The 14,628-nt window shown below is 38.8% G+C and overlaps 1 protein-coding gene across 2 annotated transcripts in view; it reads right to left on the bottom strand.

Moving 5' to 3' along the window:
• Positions 1 to 751: 751 nt before the first annotated feature.
• Positions 752 to 14,628, bottom strand: part of LOC116384433 (leucine-rich repeat transmembrane neuronal protein 4) — a 42,311-nt gene continuing 28,434 nt past the window's right edge. The window contains exon 3 of one of the 2 annotated variants that reach the window (XM_031849073.1): positions 752 to 3,776. In XM_031849073.1, the coding sequence (XP_031704933.1) occupies positions 3,579 to 3,776 (198 nt within the window). In that variant the 3' untranslated portion in view covers positions 752 to 3,578. The remainder of the gene's footprint in view (positions 3,777 to 14,628) is intronic. The other variant, XM_031849075.1, reaches the window with a different exon arrangement.

The following is a 14,628-nucleotide window of genomic DNA, read 5'->3' as shown; positions in this document are numbered from 1 at the left end:
GATTGAATTGTATATTAATAACAGTCAGTCAGCCACCATAAGGTGCACCGAGCTTGTTGTTCCTTCACTGTACAGGCTTGGACATGGTCCTTTAAAAAAATATTTCAGTGACCCTCTGACTTGAGTGCTCATGCACAAAACTGTGAACAGTTATGTATTTGTTTCTGGGCTATTTCAGTCGATGTTTGATTACAGGTTGAATCGTTTCAAGGCTCCAGATGACAGCATTTCTCTATTCGAACGCCTTTTTTCCAAAAGCCATCTTGCGACCTGTAAAATCATCGAGCAACCCTCCTGGTTTAGGCAAACTCCAGGACAAACATATCTTGTACTTCTCTTGTGTTTCCATGAGTCACACAGTGGATTTAAGACGTGCTGTGGGTGATAATTATATTCTTATTTTGTGGATGAAGTTGAAGAGACAGAACTGCTCCAGAAGTGGTTATTTATTGAAGCATCACGAGCCTGTTTGTGTAAATGCATGTGAACACGTATGTCTCAATGCTATTCTGTTGCATCTGCCACTCCTCCCTGTCCCGACTCTCTCACTCAACGCTCTTCTGAACACTTGAAGTGAGTGCAGTATGTGCAGTCTATCAGCGTCGTTAAACTGTTCCACATGTGCGGCTACAGAGCAGTTAATCCTCCAGCAGCGTGAATCTGTCATGTGTCAGAACGTGTTGTCATAAGCAGATATATCTTCTGCACTGACGATTTTTTTTTCTTCTTTTTCACAGAGGAACACCAGGCGGAGCATTTACAAAATGTCTGTTATTAGGGGATCATTGAAAATCTGACATACAAGTGTGCAATTGTACACAATCAATATGTCATTCATTTATGACAATGATGTTGGATGACTGGTTTTATACAATCAGCATTGAAATATTCAGATTACAGCTTATCCATGACTGTAGATGGACACAGGTTTGATAATGATCTTGAAATATGATGGAATATTGTACATCTCTGGACACATTATGTCCCCTCCCGCCCCAGAAAAACCCAAGGAAAATAACATTTCTATAAAAAAAATAGAATAAAAACAAATATTTAATAAATATATAATGTTTAAAGGACAATTTAATTTATGTCACACGTTCAAAAGCATTTTATTTGCTCAAAAAAAAAAATAAACCACTAAGCGAAATAGAATTGACCGCTTGCTAAGCCCCTAGTACTGTTGCTATGCCTGTCAAGCCTTCTGTTCTCGCACAGCGTTATGAAACCACCTGGGAAAATTTACCAATCAAAATTAATAGTCATACTGTTGATTTTTCCAGCTGAACTGACAACTAATGCTGGCAGATTGTATCACCTGTAGCTAGCTATAGCTAATTAAGCTGCAAAATGAAACATTTGCTCCGATAATCTGCATCCTCACCAGTTTATAAGAGAACATGGAAATAAAGAACCAGTATTGTTCTTGTATTGCAGTGTGGCGCAAGTTAGTAGTCTTAGCTATACTAGTGTAGGTAGCTCCTATGTATGATGACAGTTTCATACATTTTTATTTTGTTTGTTTCTATTTCTGCTTAGCTTACACATGGACAAGTAAGGCAGAGGTTACGTTTATGCTTTATTGTTTGTATGTTTGAAAATGATGTTTCACTTTTAACATTACAAGAGAAAAAAGGGTTTTACCAGGACAGACAGGTGCGTTTGTGTAATGCTGTCTCTGGTAGTGAGTTTCGACAGATTGTAAACGTCCAAAAATCCAAAAGCACAACAAGAGCAGGACAGAGCTGCTAAAATTGCCCCACTCTGATGTATTAGCCATGCAGTGGGGACATGTGAAAGGCGCTTTTGTTTAACGTAACCTGTAACCCAACAAAATGCAGTGAAACTACAATGAAATGCTCCTTGGCCTTGGACATAATGGTATAGGCATAAGCTATTGGGTTTATCAATGATTGCAGCTTACACAAGAGCAAACAAACAGTTTAATCCAATTTATAAACTTTTTCTCTTGTGTTTATGGTTCTGGATAGGCTAGATAAAAAGACAGAACCCTCTTATAGCTCCATGTGCAACATTTCAACACGTGGAGATAGCTTGACAGGCCTGCTGCACCTTGTCATGGTTGCTTAACTATGACTGGACAATTTCTGTTCAGGGGCGTTGTTTAACTAACGGTCAATTCCCAGCTGACACACGTTCCAATTATATTACATTTAGCTTTCCCCAGTTCCATGGCACACTACTTGTGTGTGAAGAACACAGAGCTGCTGTCTATTAATACCCAGGACCTTAATTGGGTATTGTTTTGTACACAAGTGGTCCTTTCCCGTAAGCAACATAAAAGTCCGTGAGGGACTGAGAGAGAGAGAGAGAGAGTGGAGTATATACTTCAGATAACGGTCACACACAGTCACAGGAGGAGAGAAAAGCAAGTGAAAGTTACCATCAGGGTCTTGATCGCTAAGGCAAAAAAAACAGCACGCATGATTATTTATCAGTCTTGCCTTAAGCGCTGGGCTCTTCAGTCTTAACCACCTACGCAGCTGTTTAAGTACAGCAGACAGTTGGTCAGGTTAATACCTCTGATCTTGATGAATGACACTGTTACTGGTCATTTACCACAGGTTATTTTACCATATATTATAATGTAACATCTTGTAAAAAGCACACACATGTAGATATATGAGTGCACAATCAGATAATTGGTTGAAGGACACATTTCAAAAACAAAAACAAACAAAAAACCATTAACTACAAGAGTGATTTAAATGCACGGTGAAAAGAAATATCCGAACATCCCAGTGCACCGAGATCTGTTGTTTATTTTTCATCTGTTTATTTCTCATTAAATTAATTATAACGTGATCAACATCCCAAATCATTAGGGAAATCAAAAGTCACCATGTAAATTATGCTTACTGCCGGCAAGATGTGTAGGCTGTACATTTTATATGACAATTACTGTCCGTTATTTTCTGACTTGTTCCTCTCGTCTTGGGTAATTTCATTTGGGTTGCTCATTTCTTTGAGATGAAAAACGCCACGGGGACGCGAGTTAGAGAGAGAGACCTCTGATTGACAGTGTGATCAGAAAAAGCAGCCGAAAACCTGTAAGCTTGGCTGATCTTTCATTTGTTCTGCTACTCAACTGCTTATCATGCTGTTTCCCTGCTAATAGCATTTTGCATTTGATTACTTTACCTGACGCAGCAGAGAGCAGATGAGGAGCAGTCGAGGAAATATGTTTAATAAGATTAACAAATCATTAAATTATTAGCCTTAATACTCCTCAAGAGGCAGAGCAGAACGTGGAAAGTCATGCTGCTGCTCAGCCTCCTTTGCTAATTGAGGTCATTGAAAGTCAGGTAGGTCAGAAGCTCACTAATCAATACTGCTGCACTCCTTTATTTCCACCGAGAAATATTTCCACTTTCATTACTCTGGGTCTAGGATGCTCTGCAATAGATTTGTCTCCTTTGCTTCTTTACCAGACCCAGTTCCCTCCCACACAGCTTTGTGTTTCATCTGAGTGGTCCACTGATTCTGTGCAGTAGACATACAGGAGTTTGGACACAGAGCCTCACAGTGTGCACAGCTCAGTGGTGGTGGGGGTGGTTCTAGGGGCAAGGCAGCGCAGGCTCGGAGGGGAGGGGAGCCATTATGCCCGGGCGGTACTTGGCTGGCCGCGGACCTTCCAGCGCCTGAGTTGGGGGCTCCATGCCCACGTTGAGGTGCAGCGACAGGTGGGCATGGCAGTAATCCAGAACCGACTGCTCATACCTGTACAACGTCAGAGCACTCAGCTGCCTCGGTATCTAGACAGAAACAGAAAGCAGAAAAGAGAAAGGAGAGAAAAAGAGAGTCACGGGTAAGCTTTCTAAATCGGCCAAAAAAAGCCTCTGTTTCAACACTTTTATCTGCTCTTAGAATATTTGGAATTGGCTTAATTTACTTCATGCGGTTGTGGCACAGCGTCATCATTAATACAGCCTAGGCAGCTGATACAGTGTGCGCGCCCCAAGACCTGAAAAATCTGTGGTGCTCAAAGACCCAGTTTCAGCTGGAGTGATTTATATGCAAGATGAAAGCCTTAAGCAAGAGTGCACACATATTTTTTGCCCTCTTTTAAATGGAGTCAAGGTTCCATTTAGAAGAGAGTGCTTATTACATTACAAGCACTTTGCTGATTCAAAGACCCCTCTTAGTTTTACGTGTTGCTGTGGTCTGAATTATGTCAATTAAATGGAATAAAGCTGCATCGTGGCCTGTGCAATATTGATATTAATGCCGTAATGTCTATTAATGCTTTCACACAAAATATGAATGCACTCCCATTCTGCATTTTGAAATGCACAAAGCAACACAATGCAGTGTATAGAAGCATGGCAGGTAATGCAGAGCACATGCAGCACTTGATTTCACACGGAGACATACACTGACGTTGAAAAGTTTGGAATCACCCGTATATTGTTTTTGTTCTTTATACGTTACACTAATATTGATGTTTCCTTTGACTCCCAAGTACCCTTTGATTTCCAAGTACAGAGCATATCTATGATTGAGGGATTTTCTCCATGCGGCTCTCAGCCGGTGGCTAGCAGCTAACAGCACGAACAATGCAAACAACAGTAACAGTGCTGACAGAGCTGACAGTGTTGACCTGGGGGGAATTTCCACTACAATGGTGTCGGGCGTTATAAGCGGTAACCGCCGAATGCGTACAATGCAGAGCGGCGGCCATGAGCTAGCTAGTGGGGCATTCTCACAGAGACTCACATGCACGCCTCACCGGCCCGGCTCTGTAAACGAAGCATAGAGACGCTCGGACTTCAACACACAGAGAGAGAGCGACTTCATTCTCTGCTCAGGTAGACATTACTCCAATATATCAAAGTAAATTGTTGTTTGCTGATATATAATTGCTCTGAATTTCAAATGACCTTTAACAGTCTTATTCTGAGCAATTAAGTATTCCCATTTTCAAACACTGCATATTGAACTTCACTATGTGCAGCTTAATACATGAACATACTGTTAAAACTAATGTTGTTTATTGTTCGTTAAACCATTTGTTCCGAATTTTTACTGTAAAATCCCACAAGCTGCAGTATTCACAGTGCCAGCCTGAAAAATCACTGTAATATGAGTTGTGGGCATAAAACCTATTGTAAAATATGTTAGATTGGATTACTTTATTGAATCATGAAGCTGATTTGATGCAGAAATGGCTTTTAGTTTTAAGTTTTCTCTGTATCTGGTTAGGTCAAGTTTCACAGCCCCGAGACCATTCAGACGCTTGAATTTAAGATCATAGCTTTCCAAAGGTTATGTTTTCCTTTCATGAAATGATCTGGCTCTGTTTGCTCTCCGCTTTAATAAGAAGATTAGTTGAAAACACTCGATTGTCTAATTCAACAGCTGAACTTTGCACACTACTTCAGAGGCCTTAATAAAAAAATGCATGAACAACAATGCTCAGAATACAAAATGAGCTACAGAGAATCTGAATCTGGGAGGTCTCGGTAAAAATTGTCACGGGGAAAGACTTGTTTTCTCCAATTATTGAAATAGAGTCAAACATGTAAGAGCAGTCATTATAAATTTGGTCGGTTGGCTGGTTGAACCAATAGCCCTCTCTCTGTGTGTACAGCAGTAGTTGGCAGAGCGCTTACAACCTTTGTCTCTTCAACATCTCTTTCCTCCTCTGTTTGACTTTTGCATTGTTAGTTTATCCGGGCTAAAAACCAAAGGTGCCATAAAATAAACTGAGCTGCAGTTACTGAGACAAGATTTTTTTGGCTTCCATCTACAGATCTCAATCCATCCCTTCAATACATAAATAAGTCTTTGAAAAGATATATAGGTCTCCTCACTATAAACAGTATGGACAGTCCAGACAGCACGAAAAGACTTAAAATAGAAAGCGTATGACCTCCTAAACAGTTACAATAAATCACATAGCCTTTGTTTTGCACCAAAATAGCATTTTGGGGTTTTTGACGGATTTGTGTCATTCATAATAATCAGAATAGCAAGAAAATGCAATGCAACGGTTTAACTGTGGCTGCCTGTTTGTTGTGTCAGGTTATTTCTGCTGCTCAAACATATATTCTGCTTGGCATCACTGTGCAGATTGATTTAAACCTTCTCAAAGAAGCTGACACAAGTAGCTCTTCCTTTTTTTAAAAAAAACATTATCTTCAGTCTGTGGCAGATGCATCAACGTCAAGGTTTTTGTCTCAGTATGCAATGTGCTGTTTGGAATTGGACCTATTTAAAAACACAAAGAAATGAAAAATACTTTATGTGTGTGATATACATTAACCGTAACATTCACAAATGACACGGCAGAGATTTCACATGCTGCCAATGTCAAACTCATTTTTCCTCTCGCCCAGGAGGTCTAGTGTGATGCAACACGTGTGGTAATGCTTCGGCCTGGACTTTGTGCTGTCAGAGTTGTGACATCTCTCAGCGAGAAGTGGAGTCACTGAATCCCATTTCCAAAATAACATGCATGCACATTTTTTTATTCGTCTATCCAATCAAACCTCACATTGACATGTAGAGATACACACATACACACAAATACACCATGATATCCCCCCCTGGCAAGTTTCTTAAAATACCACACTGTATCACGACCCTGTTCTGTTTTTTTTTTTGCCTCCTCCTCAACACTTTAGTCAGTTGCTACCTTTTCCAGCAGTTTGCTTGAACTGTCACCTACTGTAGCTTACATAATGTGCACTCTTACTCTGAAGCTCACTAAGTTGCAGTCACATTTTTTGTTAACAGAAGCCTCCCACCGTAAAATAAAATATTATTTTATTTATGAAATAAAGTATATTTTTAATTCATGGGGTCTTCAATGTTTAATAAGGTCCTCTTCAGTTCATTGACAGCTGAGGGTGGTATATCTGGAACTTTTCTCTCTTAGAAGTAGAACTGACATAGAAACATTTGAGCCCACATGACATGCTCCAGATCAGCCTTCTAAAGCCACACTTCACAAAATCTTAATTCACTGTGTGAATTCATTACAGTGGCTGTGCTACTGACACTAAAAAGAGACAGAAACATCACTGAGTTTGTAACTCTTCAACACTCGTCATTGCAAATGGATTTCATTCACTGCTTCACTCAAAAAGTGAGTGAAGCAGTGAGATGTGAAATAGCAAGATTTCACACTTACAGTAGGAATCGTTCAAATGACATTTCCCTAAATGTGCTCTGCTCTGTTGTATATTTTGGTGCACTCTCCTATATTCTATTTAATAAGACAAAAGAGGCTTTGAGAATGGAAAAACAATGCAGCGGGCTGCGACGGTCGAGGTGAGAAAATGAAGACGTCCAGGAAGTCCAGTTTGATTAACATCTGTGAATTTGAAGGCCATGCATGCAAAATGAGGAGTAACATTTCGTAGTATATCATACGAACCATTGTATGACGATACGTTGCACTGCACAGTGTTTTGTAATGCTAACAAGGGCATAATGTTTAACAGGTTGATGATAGGAATGTCATCAGTTCTTTAGGTATTTGGCCGTACACATATTGGACAAATAAGAGTTTTGACCTGATATTGGGGTCAAAACAAAAGATCGAGGATCACTAAAGTGTTAACAATTCATATTGAGGGGAACGTTGAATGTGTGTTCCAAATTTCATGGACATACAAAGAATATTAGTAAAGACATTTCACTAAAAATCCCAAACGTGAACCTCATGTGGAGTCAGGGGATCACAAAAGTCAGTAGAATTCACCCATGAATGTCTGTACCATAATTTCCTTGAAATCTATATCAACAAACAACAAACAGAGCCAGGCTACGTGGCTACAACAGGTTACAAAGTGTCTAAAATGATGAGTGCTGAAGCAGCACAGATACGGATGACTAATGTGCCTGTTTGTATATTTGGGGTATAGAGAGTTGGTCTACCAAAAGGTCACATTTTAGATTTCAACAACATCATTGTTGTCTTTCAATTAGCCAACCAGTTATTAGGACCTCTCCAGTGTTTTTGTGAAAGATTTCAAGCAGCTTTTCTATCTCAGTTGTATTCTCTCTGGATAAAAGCATCCACCAATTACTCAATTAGAAAATATAAATGATCAAAACAAAGTCAATTAACTTAATGCCAGCTCTCTTCATTAGTGTGATCAAGTCTCGATGCAGTTAAGAGTCATTAAATTGGAATTAATGTTGTTTAAAATGTTGGCATTGCAAACATTGCATTACAATCATTGTTTGCATATCGTTTAAATATTTACATTTCTGAGGCAGTAAAAACAGGCTCAGTTTCAGGTCTTAGGACAGAAGAAAGAATAAAAGCCTTTTTGGCTAACTGAGCTGAGTGAGCATTCAGGTTTAATCAGGGATATTGAGGAAATGTTGGCTGTTATGGTTGGAGCTCTTTGAGAGGTGACTCATTGGCTAGCATAGCTTGGACAGCTGCCAACAGAGCTGCTTAGGGCTGAAAGCTGCATACAGTCGTATTTTGCCTGAGGCATGATCAGCATCTCTCCTCAACTTTAATGGCTCAGGAAGTCCTTTTCCAATCTAGTTGTGTGACACACAAGCGGATAAATATAAAATGAATTCAAATCTCTTGATTACAATAGCTATCCAAGAATAGCCTTGTTTCCTCTTGACAAGTGTAAGTCGTTATTCAGTGAGTCACTGGCGACTGGCCAAGGCAATAAAGTGGGCATCTGGCATCAGCCCGATCTTGTCCTCACTTTATGTTAACTGTTTAAACTATAGCTCAACCTGTTTACCCTGAGGTGAATTTAAAGAGAACAGAATACAATGAGTGTCCCGTAAAAAGGCTGCTACCTGTGGAAACTACACCTCTATTTCAGGTACTTTATTGTGTGTGAATATTGTGTAATATTTTGATATATGAGGTTAATACATCCCATTTTTTTTGCATCTTCCTTTCAGCTAGAATGACCTGTTGTTCAACACTGGAAACCTCTGTTTGAATTCAATTATCTTCTCAATTGGTCTGGGAATTGATTTAGGCTTCAAATGGTAACAACTATTAGTAAAAACAATAGTGCTCTTTTTCCTTTTTCTTATTTTATTAAAGTTTAGTTATTTGGGTGTTGATAACACAACACTATAAATAAATGAGGAAGAATGTGATTGTCAGACAAAATAAAAATGTTAAAGTATAAATAAGAATAACATAAAACATCGGGGGAATTTGGGAAGCTGGGAAAGATATATTCCAGTCAGTTTGATGCAGAGACAGAAATCACAGGAGACGCGAGTGTGGTTTTCATACAATTTTAGCCTCAGCAAAACATAAGCACTGGAATCCTCACCCCAGGCAACATGACAAATGATTCACTACCAGTTCTAGCCATTTCTGCCCAACACTGCAGTGTGTGGTTTAAACCGTTTGGTGTAGCACACACCAAGTCATTTTGTATTGATAACATAAGCCATTCTTATGTATGCTGTTGATAAAAAATGCACAAGGTACACAATGCAAAAAAATATTTAATGAATGGTTGACATTTTGAAAAATTCCTATTTGCTTTTTTTTGCAGAGAACTAGATGAGAAGATACTTCTTGTCTGTGCGATAAATATGAAGTTCAATATAAATCAATGCTGCTGCTGGCTATCTACAGCTTCATATTTAGCTTCATATTTAGCTTATCACAGAGAATGTAAACACTTTGGGTTTTGAACAGATATACAAAAAAAAATACAATATGTTAATTGGTTAGCTGGTATAGGTGGATTGTGTTACCTTTCACCCAGTTGATAATATTAATGCTAAGCTAAGCTAGCTGGTGGCTGGCATCCAGCTTCATTTTTACTGTATGACATGAGAGTGGTGTCAATCTTCTCAGCAAAAACTAAATAAGTGCACAGTATTTCGCGAAATGTAAAACTGCTCATTTAACATAAAGATAGGACAGGAAACCGGCCCTTACATCAGCAAAATCTGTTACGTAAAACTGTCTCTGACAAATTCCGTGTTTTACAACAAAAGGTACAATTCTTCAATAAAGTGCTCCGCTGGCACACCCTAATGCACTTTACTGCACATGTTTAATCTGGTGACAAATCACACAACAATTAATTCAAATTCCTAAGCTATTAAATTTGGATTACTAATGAAAACATTGACATAGGTGGTCCCCCTTTGCACATCTCTGAATGTAGGTCAAGCTGCAGCTAAATGATTCACAATTAGGTGATAGGCAGCTGCACCGTGCCAGCATGGCTCAGACTGGCACGGGAGGCATGAGCTCTCATTGGCATATTAACAACATCCTCCGCCAGAGCCGTGCTGCTGCTCTCTGTCAGCTGGATAATTCACTCAGTGGTCAACGCTGAGGCGAGAGAGCACAAACAAGCCTCTATTATCATGGCTGTCTATTAAGCTACACACACATGGATGCTGAATGGCATGCTAATGGCCACAAGACCTTCTTCCCTGATTGTTGCTTAGCATGGATGAATTTAAAAAAAAGATTTCAGAGTGAGTGACATAGACCTTGAGCTCATTACAAATAAACTAGTTTAAGTGGAGCATACTGTACTTTAGGGTAAATATAAAATTAGATACTGTGTACTCACATCTTTCACGCAATACTGCAGTGTAAAAATACTCGGTTACAAGCAAAAGTCTTGCATTCTAAATATTACGCAAGTAAAAGTATAAAAGTATCAAGATCTACTTACAGCACAAAAAGTATTTAAGTATTAATTTTGCAGAATGGCCCATTTCATTATCATATCCATCAAATTAGTGGATTATAACAACACAATATATATATATATATATATATATATATATATATATATATATATATATATATATTCATGAATTGCTGGGTAGCTTACCTATGATAATCCATATAATGTATTAGTTGAACTATATTTTTGTATTATCAATATCAATCTGCAAAGTAACTAGTTACTAAAGCTGTCAAATAAATGTAGTGGAGTAGAAGTAATCATTTTTGAAATGGAAATACTAAAGTAATGTTCTGTAAAAATGTACTTAGTTACATTCCACCAACTTTTGTGTATTGTACATGTTATTATGAATGTTACACATATGCATAAAAAAGCCAGGATGAATACTCATTCAGCAATCAGGAGAGAAATAACTGACACCCGTCTGAACGGCAACTGAAAGTTGTACATTATAATACTGCATGTGTTAGAATTCCAGAAAGATCATCTTATACTGACTTTAATATTCACCATGTAATTACATTTCTATTTGAAAAGCGCTTAGCATTTGTCAAAATAACCATAATCCTTCAGATGTGGGGATTTATCTTCTCCTAATGCTGCTCATTCCATTTTCTGCTCATCAATGTTGGCAACACACGGTGAGATTTACTGTTATTTACTGGATGGACAATTTATGAGTCACTACAGAGTCGTTCCTGATGTCTGTAGGTATAAGTAACCTGAATATGGATACCAATAAATATAGATGCATAAATGAATCCCTGCAAGAAGCGATGTGTGCTACGGTTGTTGCTTCATTCTCCCTCACTGACTGTTTTTCTCTCTCTTTACACTCCCACACACGTTCCTGAGTGCACACACACACACACACTCACACACACACACACACACACACACACACACACACACACACACACACACACAAACATCACATGCACAAGTTGGAGCTCAGCGCTGCTTTCATTCTGTTGCATGCATTGTACTGAGGACTAAAAATTGCTCTCCTTGATACAATTCCAATAACATTTATGACAAGAAAAATAAATCCATAACATAGGCTTTTCATTCAGCCAGAGACCTTAAGTAATCCAATTTGATAAATACCAGATGCCCTACTGACATTCCCACTGTGTACAACATGAACCAGTTAGGGATTCTTTTTATAATGCTACATGTGGTATTATTTCATCTGGTCTCTGGTTGCACGGGTAGACCAACTCTGCTTTACTGGGAAAATAAAACAATGTGTACCCTTGACCAGTTTCTTCCAAAGCAAACAGAAAAAGTATTCATAAGGCTGCTATAATCAACATTTTTACATTTACAAAGGATCACATCACTACTTGTATGTGAAAGGTAAAATTGTTTTGGTCCGCAACTTTTATGTTTGGTTTGTGCTCTCATAGCGTAATTTTCAATGATAAGTGTACGCTATCTTATTGGACGCTATCTTATTGGTCTTACATTCATCAAGTGGCCAGAAACACGACTCCAAATGAATGATAATCTTGCTCCGTATCAGCTTGATGTATAATAAGCTTCAACCATATCAATTTAAAAGATGATAATGTAAATGATGTGTTGATAACCAAGTCAGTTATTATAGGTTTAATATAAATAGTTATTCAGTTATGGTCTTAACCCCCTTATTCATTTTCAGGATCACAAAGAGATGGTCCGGCATTCAATGGGAGGAAAGCAGAAACAAGCGAACAGTCGCATGTTATAGAAATACAACAAAGTTACTCAAAAATTAAATCAGATCACTAATAACAGACAACATATTACACGAAAGGTATTTCTTGGACTTATTTCCCTCACCAAAAGAAAAGCGGCTAGTCAAGAGAGACAAACACTCAAAGAAAAACTGAAAGAAATTCAGTGCACCAAGGCCAAGCTATTTCATACTCTAATGGATCTCTGGAGTTTACCAGCCTTGCTTTGCCCAGATGAGATACCGAGCTGATGTTGCAAATCACTGATAATTTAGTACTGTAAGTTCAAAAAGGAAACAAAGGACTAGTCTGACAGACGTGTGTTTAATGGATATGGTAATAATACAATCACCTTGGTTCAGATTGAATGCTCATTGATTGTGCGGATGAGAAAAGTTGGGCAATGTTTCGTTTGACAGGAAGATGTTACGGATGTGTAGTTGGAGTCTCTTATTTGAAACTTCTTGAATCTGTTTGGATTTCAATAACAAGTCTGCAGAGTTCAGCATAATTAAACACTATGTGAAAGTATGAAATTAAAGTTTGGAGTAGGGGTTAATTTGGGGATTACAGTTAAATTTAAAAACAGGGTTTGGGGTTTAGGATTAAAGTGGGGATGGGATGAACTAAACTCAGCTTTAGGGGAGACATCAGTCTGACTCCAAAGAGGCTGCTGCTATAATCCTCCTGTTGGCTTTTTTTACTGTTGCTTTCTGTTTCATTCCACTCTTCTCTCCCGTCTCTGTTGCAGTTGTCGGTGAGACACAACAACATGAAGTAGTCAAGCTAACAAGGTATCTGCCAATTAAGGAAAACTCTGACAAATGCCTGAATTGTGCACAAGGCAGCTAATTAGTCATGAGAAAGCTGTTCCTCGGTTACATCGCTCCTCCACTGCTATATTTAGAGAACGCGCAAAAAAGTTCTGCATCATGAAGATTTAGAAATTCAAATTACTCATGACATATTTTTACATATGCCAGAAAACAGTCTGTGATTGAGGAATGATTTTCTCGCCTGGCCAACTTTGTCAGTTATGGAAGCCAGAAAAATCCAAATTTGGGAAAATAGGGATAGGGTTGAGGAGGGAGATGACGAAACAGGAGTGAGATAGGCTAATATTCATGTCAATCAACAAACACCATCACAAACATAACCTTAAACCAGTGTCAGCATTAGAGGATTAATTAACAGTTTTTTTTGCCACTTGGGGGCACCGCAAACAAGCTGTAAACACAAATTGACATAATACTTTCCACCAGCTCCTGAGGGAAATAACTGCCTCTTTAGCAGCTAAATTATCCATTATCTTCACTGGCGAGTTTCTAACTCTGTCTGTCTGCTGTTCGGTGCTGGGCGGGTAGCAGACTGTGGGATTATCAGAGCTTTTTTTCCCCCTGCTACGTCTAGAAACACCAATGAGTCCGGTAACAGTGAACCAACGAAGTAAAGATGCGGGCAGTAAACCACAACAATGAGTTGAAAGACATCATAAATCTGCATAGAACTGCAGTCGAGTGAGAAATCTCTGTGGGTTCATCACTACATCTGCAAGATCATCTACATATGCAGAGTGCAAAAGTAGTGCAGAGAGAAAGTTAGTCTTGCAGTAGTTCTCTATTGGCTTCAGCAAAGTGATGCCATCAGACAACTACTTTTCGGTTAATAGTAAATTGAGTAAGAGCATTGGACAATAAACATATGGGGGACATATCATACATGTCCTAAAACGTGACTGGAGGTGAAGCTGGCTTTCTTGAATCTAGAAAGTATCTAGGCTATCTTTGATCCAGCCACGCAGCCTTAGAACCTGTCTGGCTACTCATGTATAGCTGAGTTGCTAATGAAGTTATCACTGCCACTTATTTTTCATTCATCCCCGATAGTCTCTAACAACTCAGAGCTGCATTAGTTCAGTGGTTGAAGCACAGCAACAGATGCACACGTAGTAACAAATAATCTACAGGCTACATTTCAGCATTTCAGGAGTTGACAGATTAAGTTTGTACACGGTGCTAAACCATTTCATATAAATGTCACAGTGGAGGACCCAAGATGCTGTTGTGCCATTGATCCATCATCCACCATAGTACATGATTTTCACTCCTGTCCAGTTTCCATGGTGATAACGCTAAAGAATGGGCTGTATGTCTAACTGTTATTGCCGTGGAAGATTGTGTGTGTGTGTATCTGTGTATGCCTAATTATATTTTATGTGCTCT

Source organism: Anarrhichthys ocellatus, unplaced genomic scaffold (assembly GCF_004355925.1).
Source record: "Anarrhichthys ocellatus isolate YVR2014 unplaced genomic scaffold, GSC_Weel_1.0 scaffold9, whole genome shotgun sequence".
Classification (NCBI taxonomy): Eukaryota; Metazoa; Chordata; class Actinopteri; order Perciformes; family Anarhichadidae; genus Anarrhichthys; species Anarrhichthys ocellatus.
Note: the sequence above shows the minus strand (reverse complement) of the source record. Positions and strands in the feature narration are given on the sequence as shown.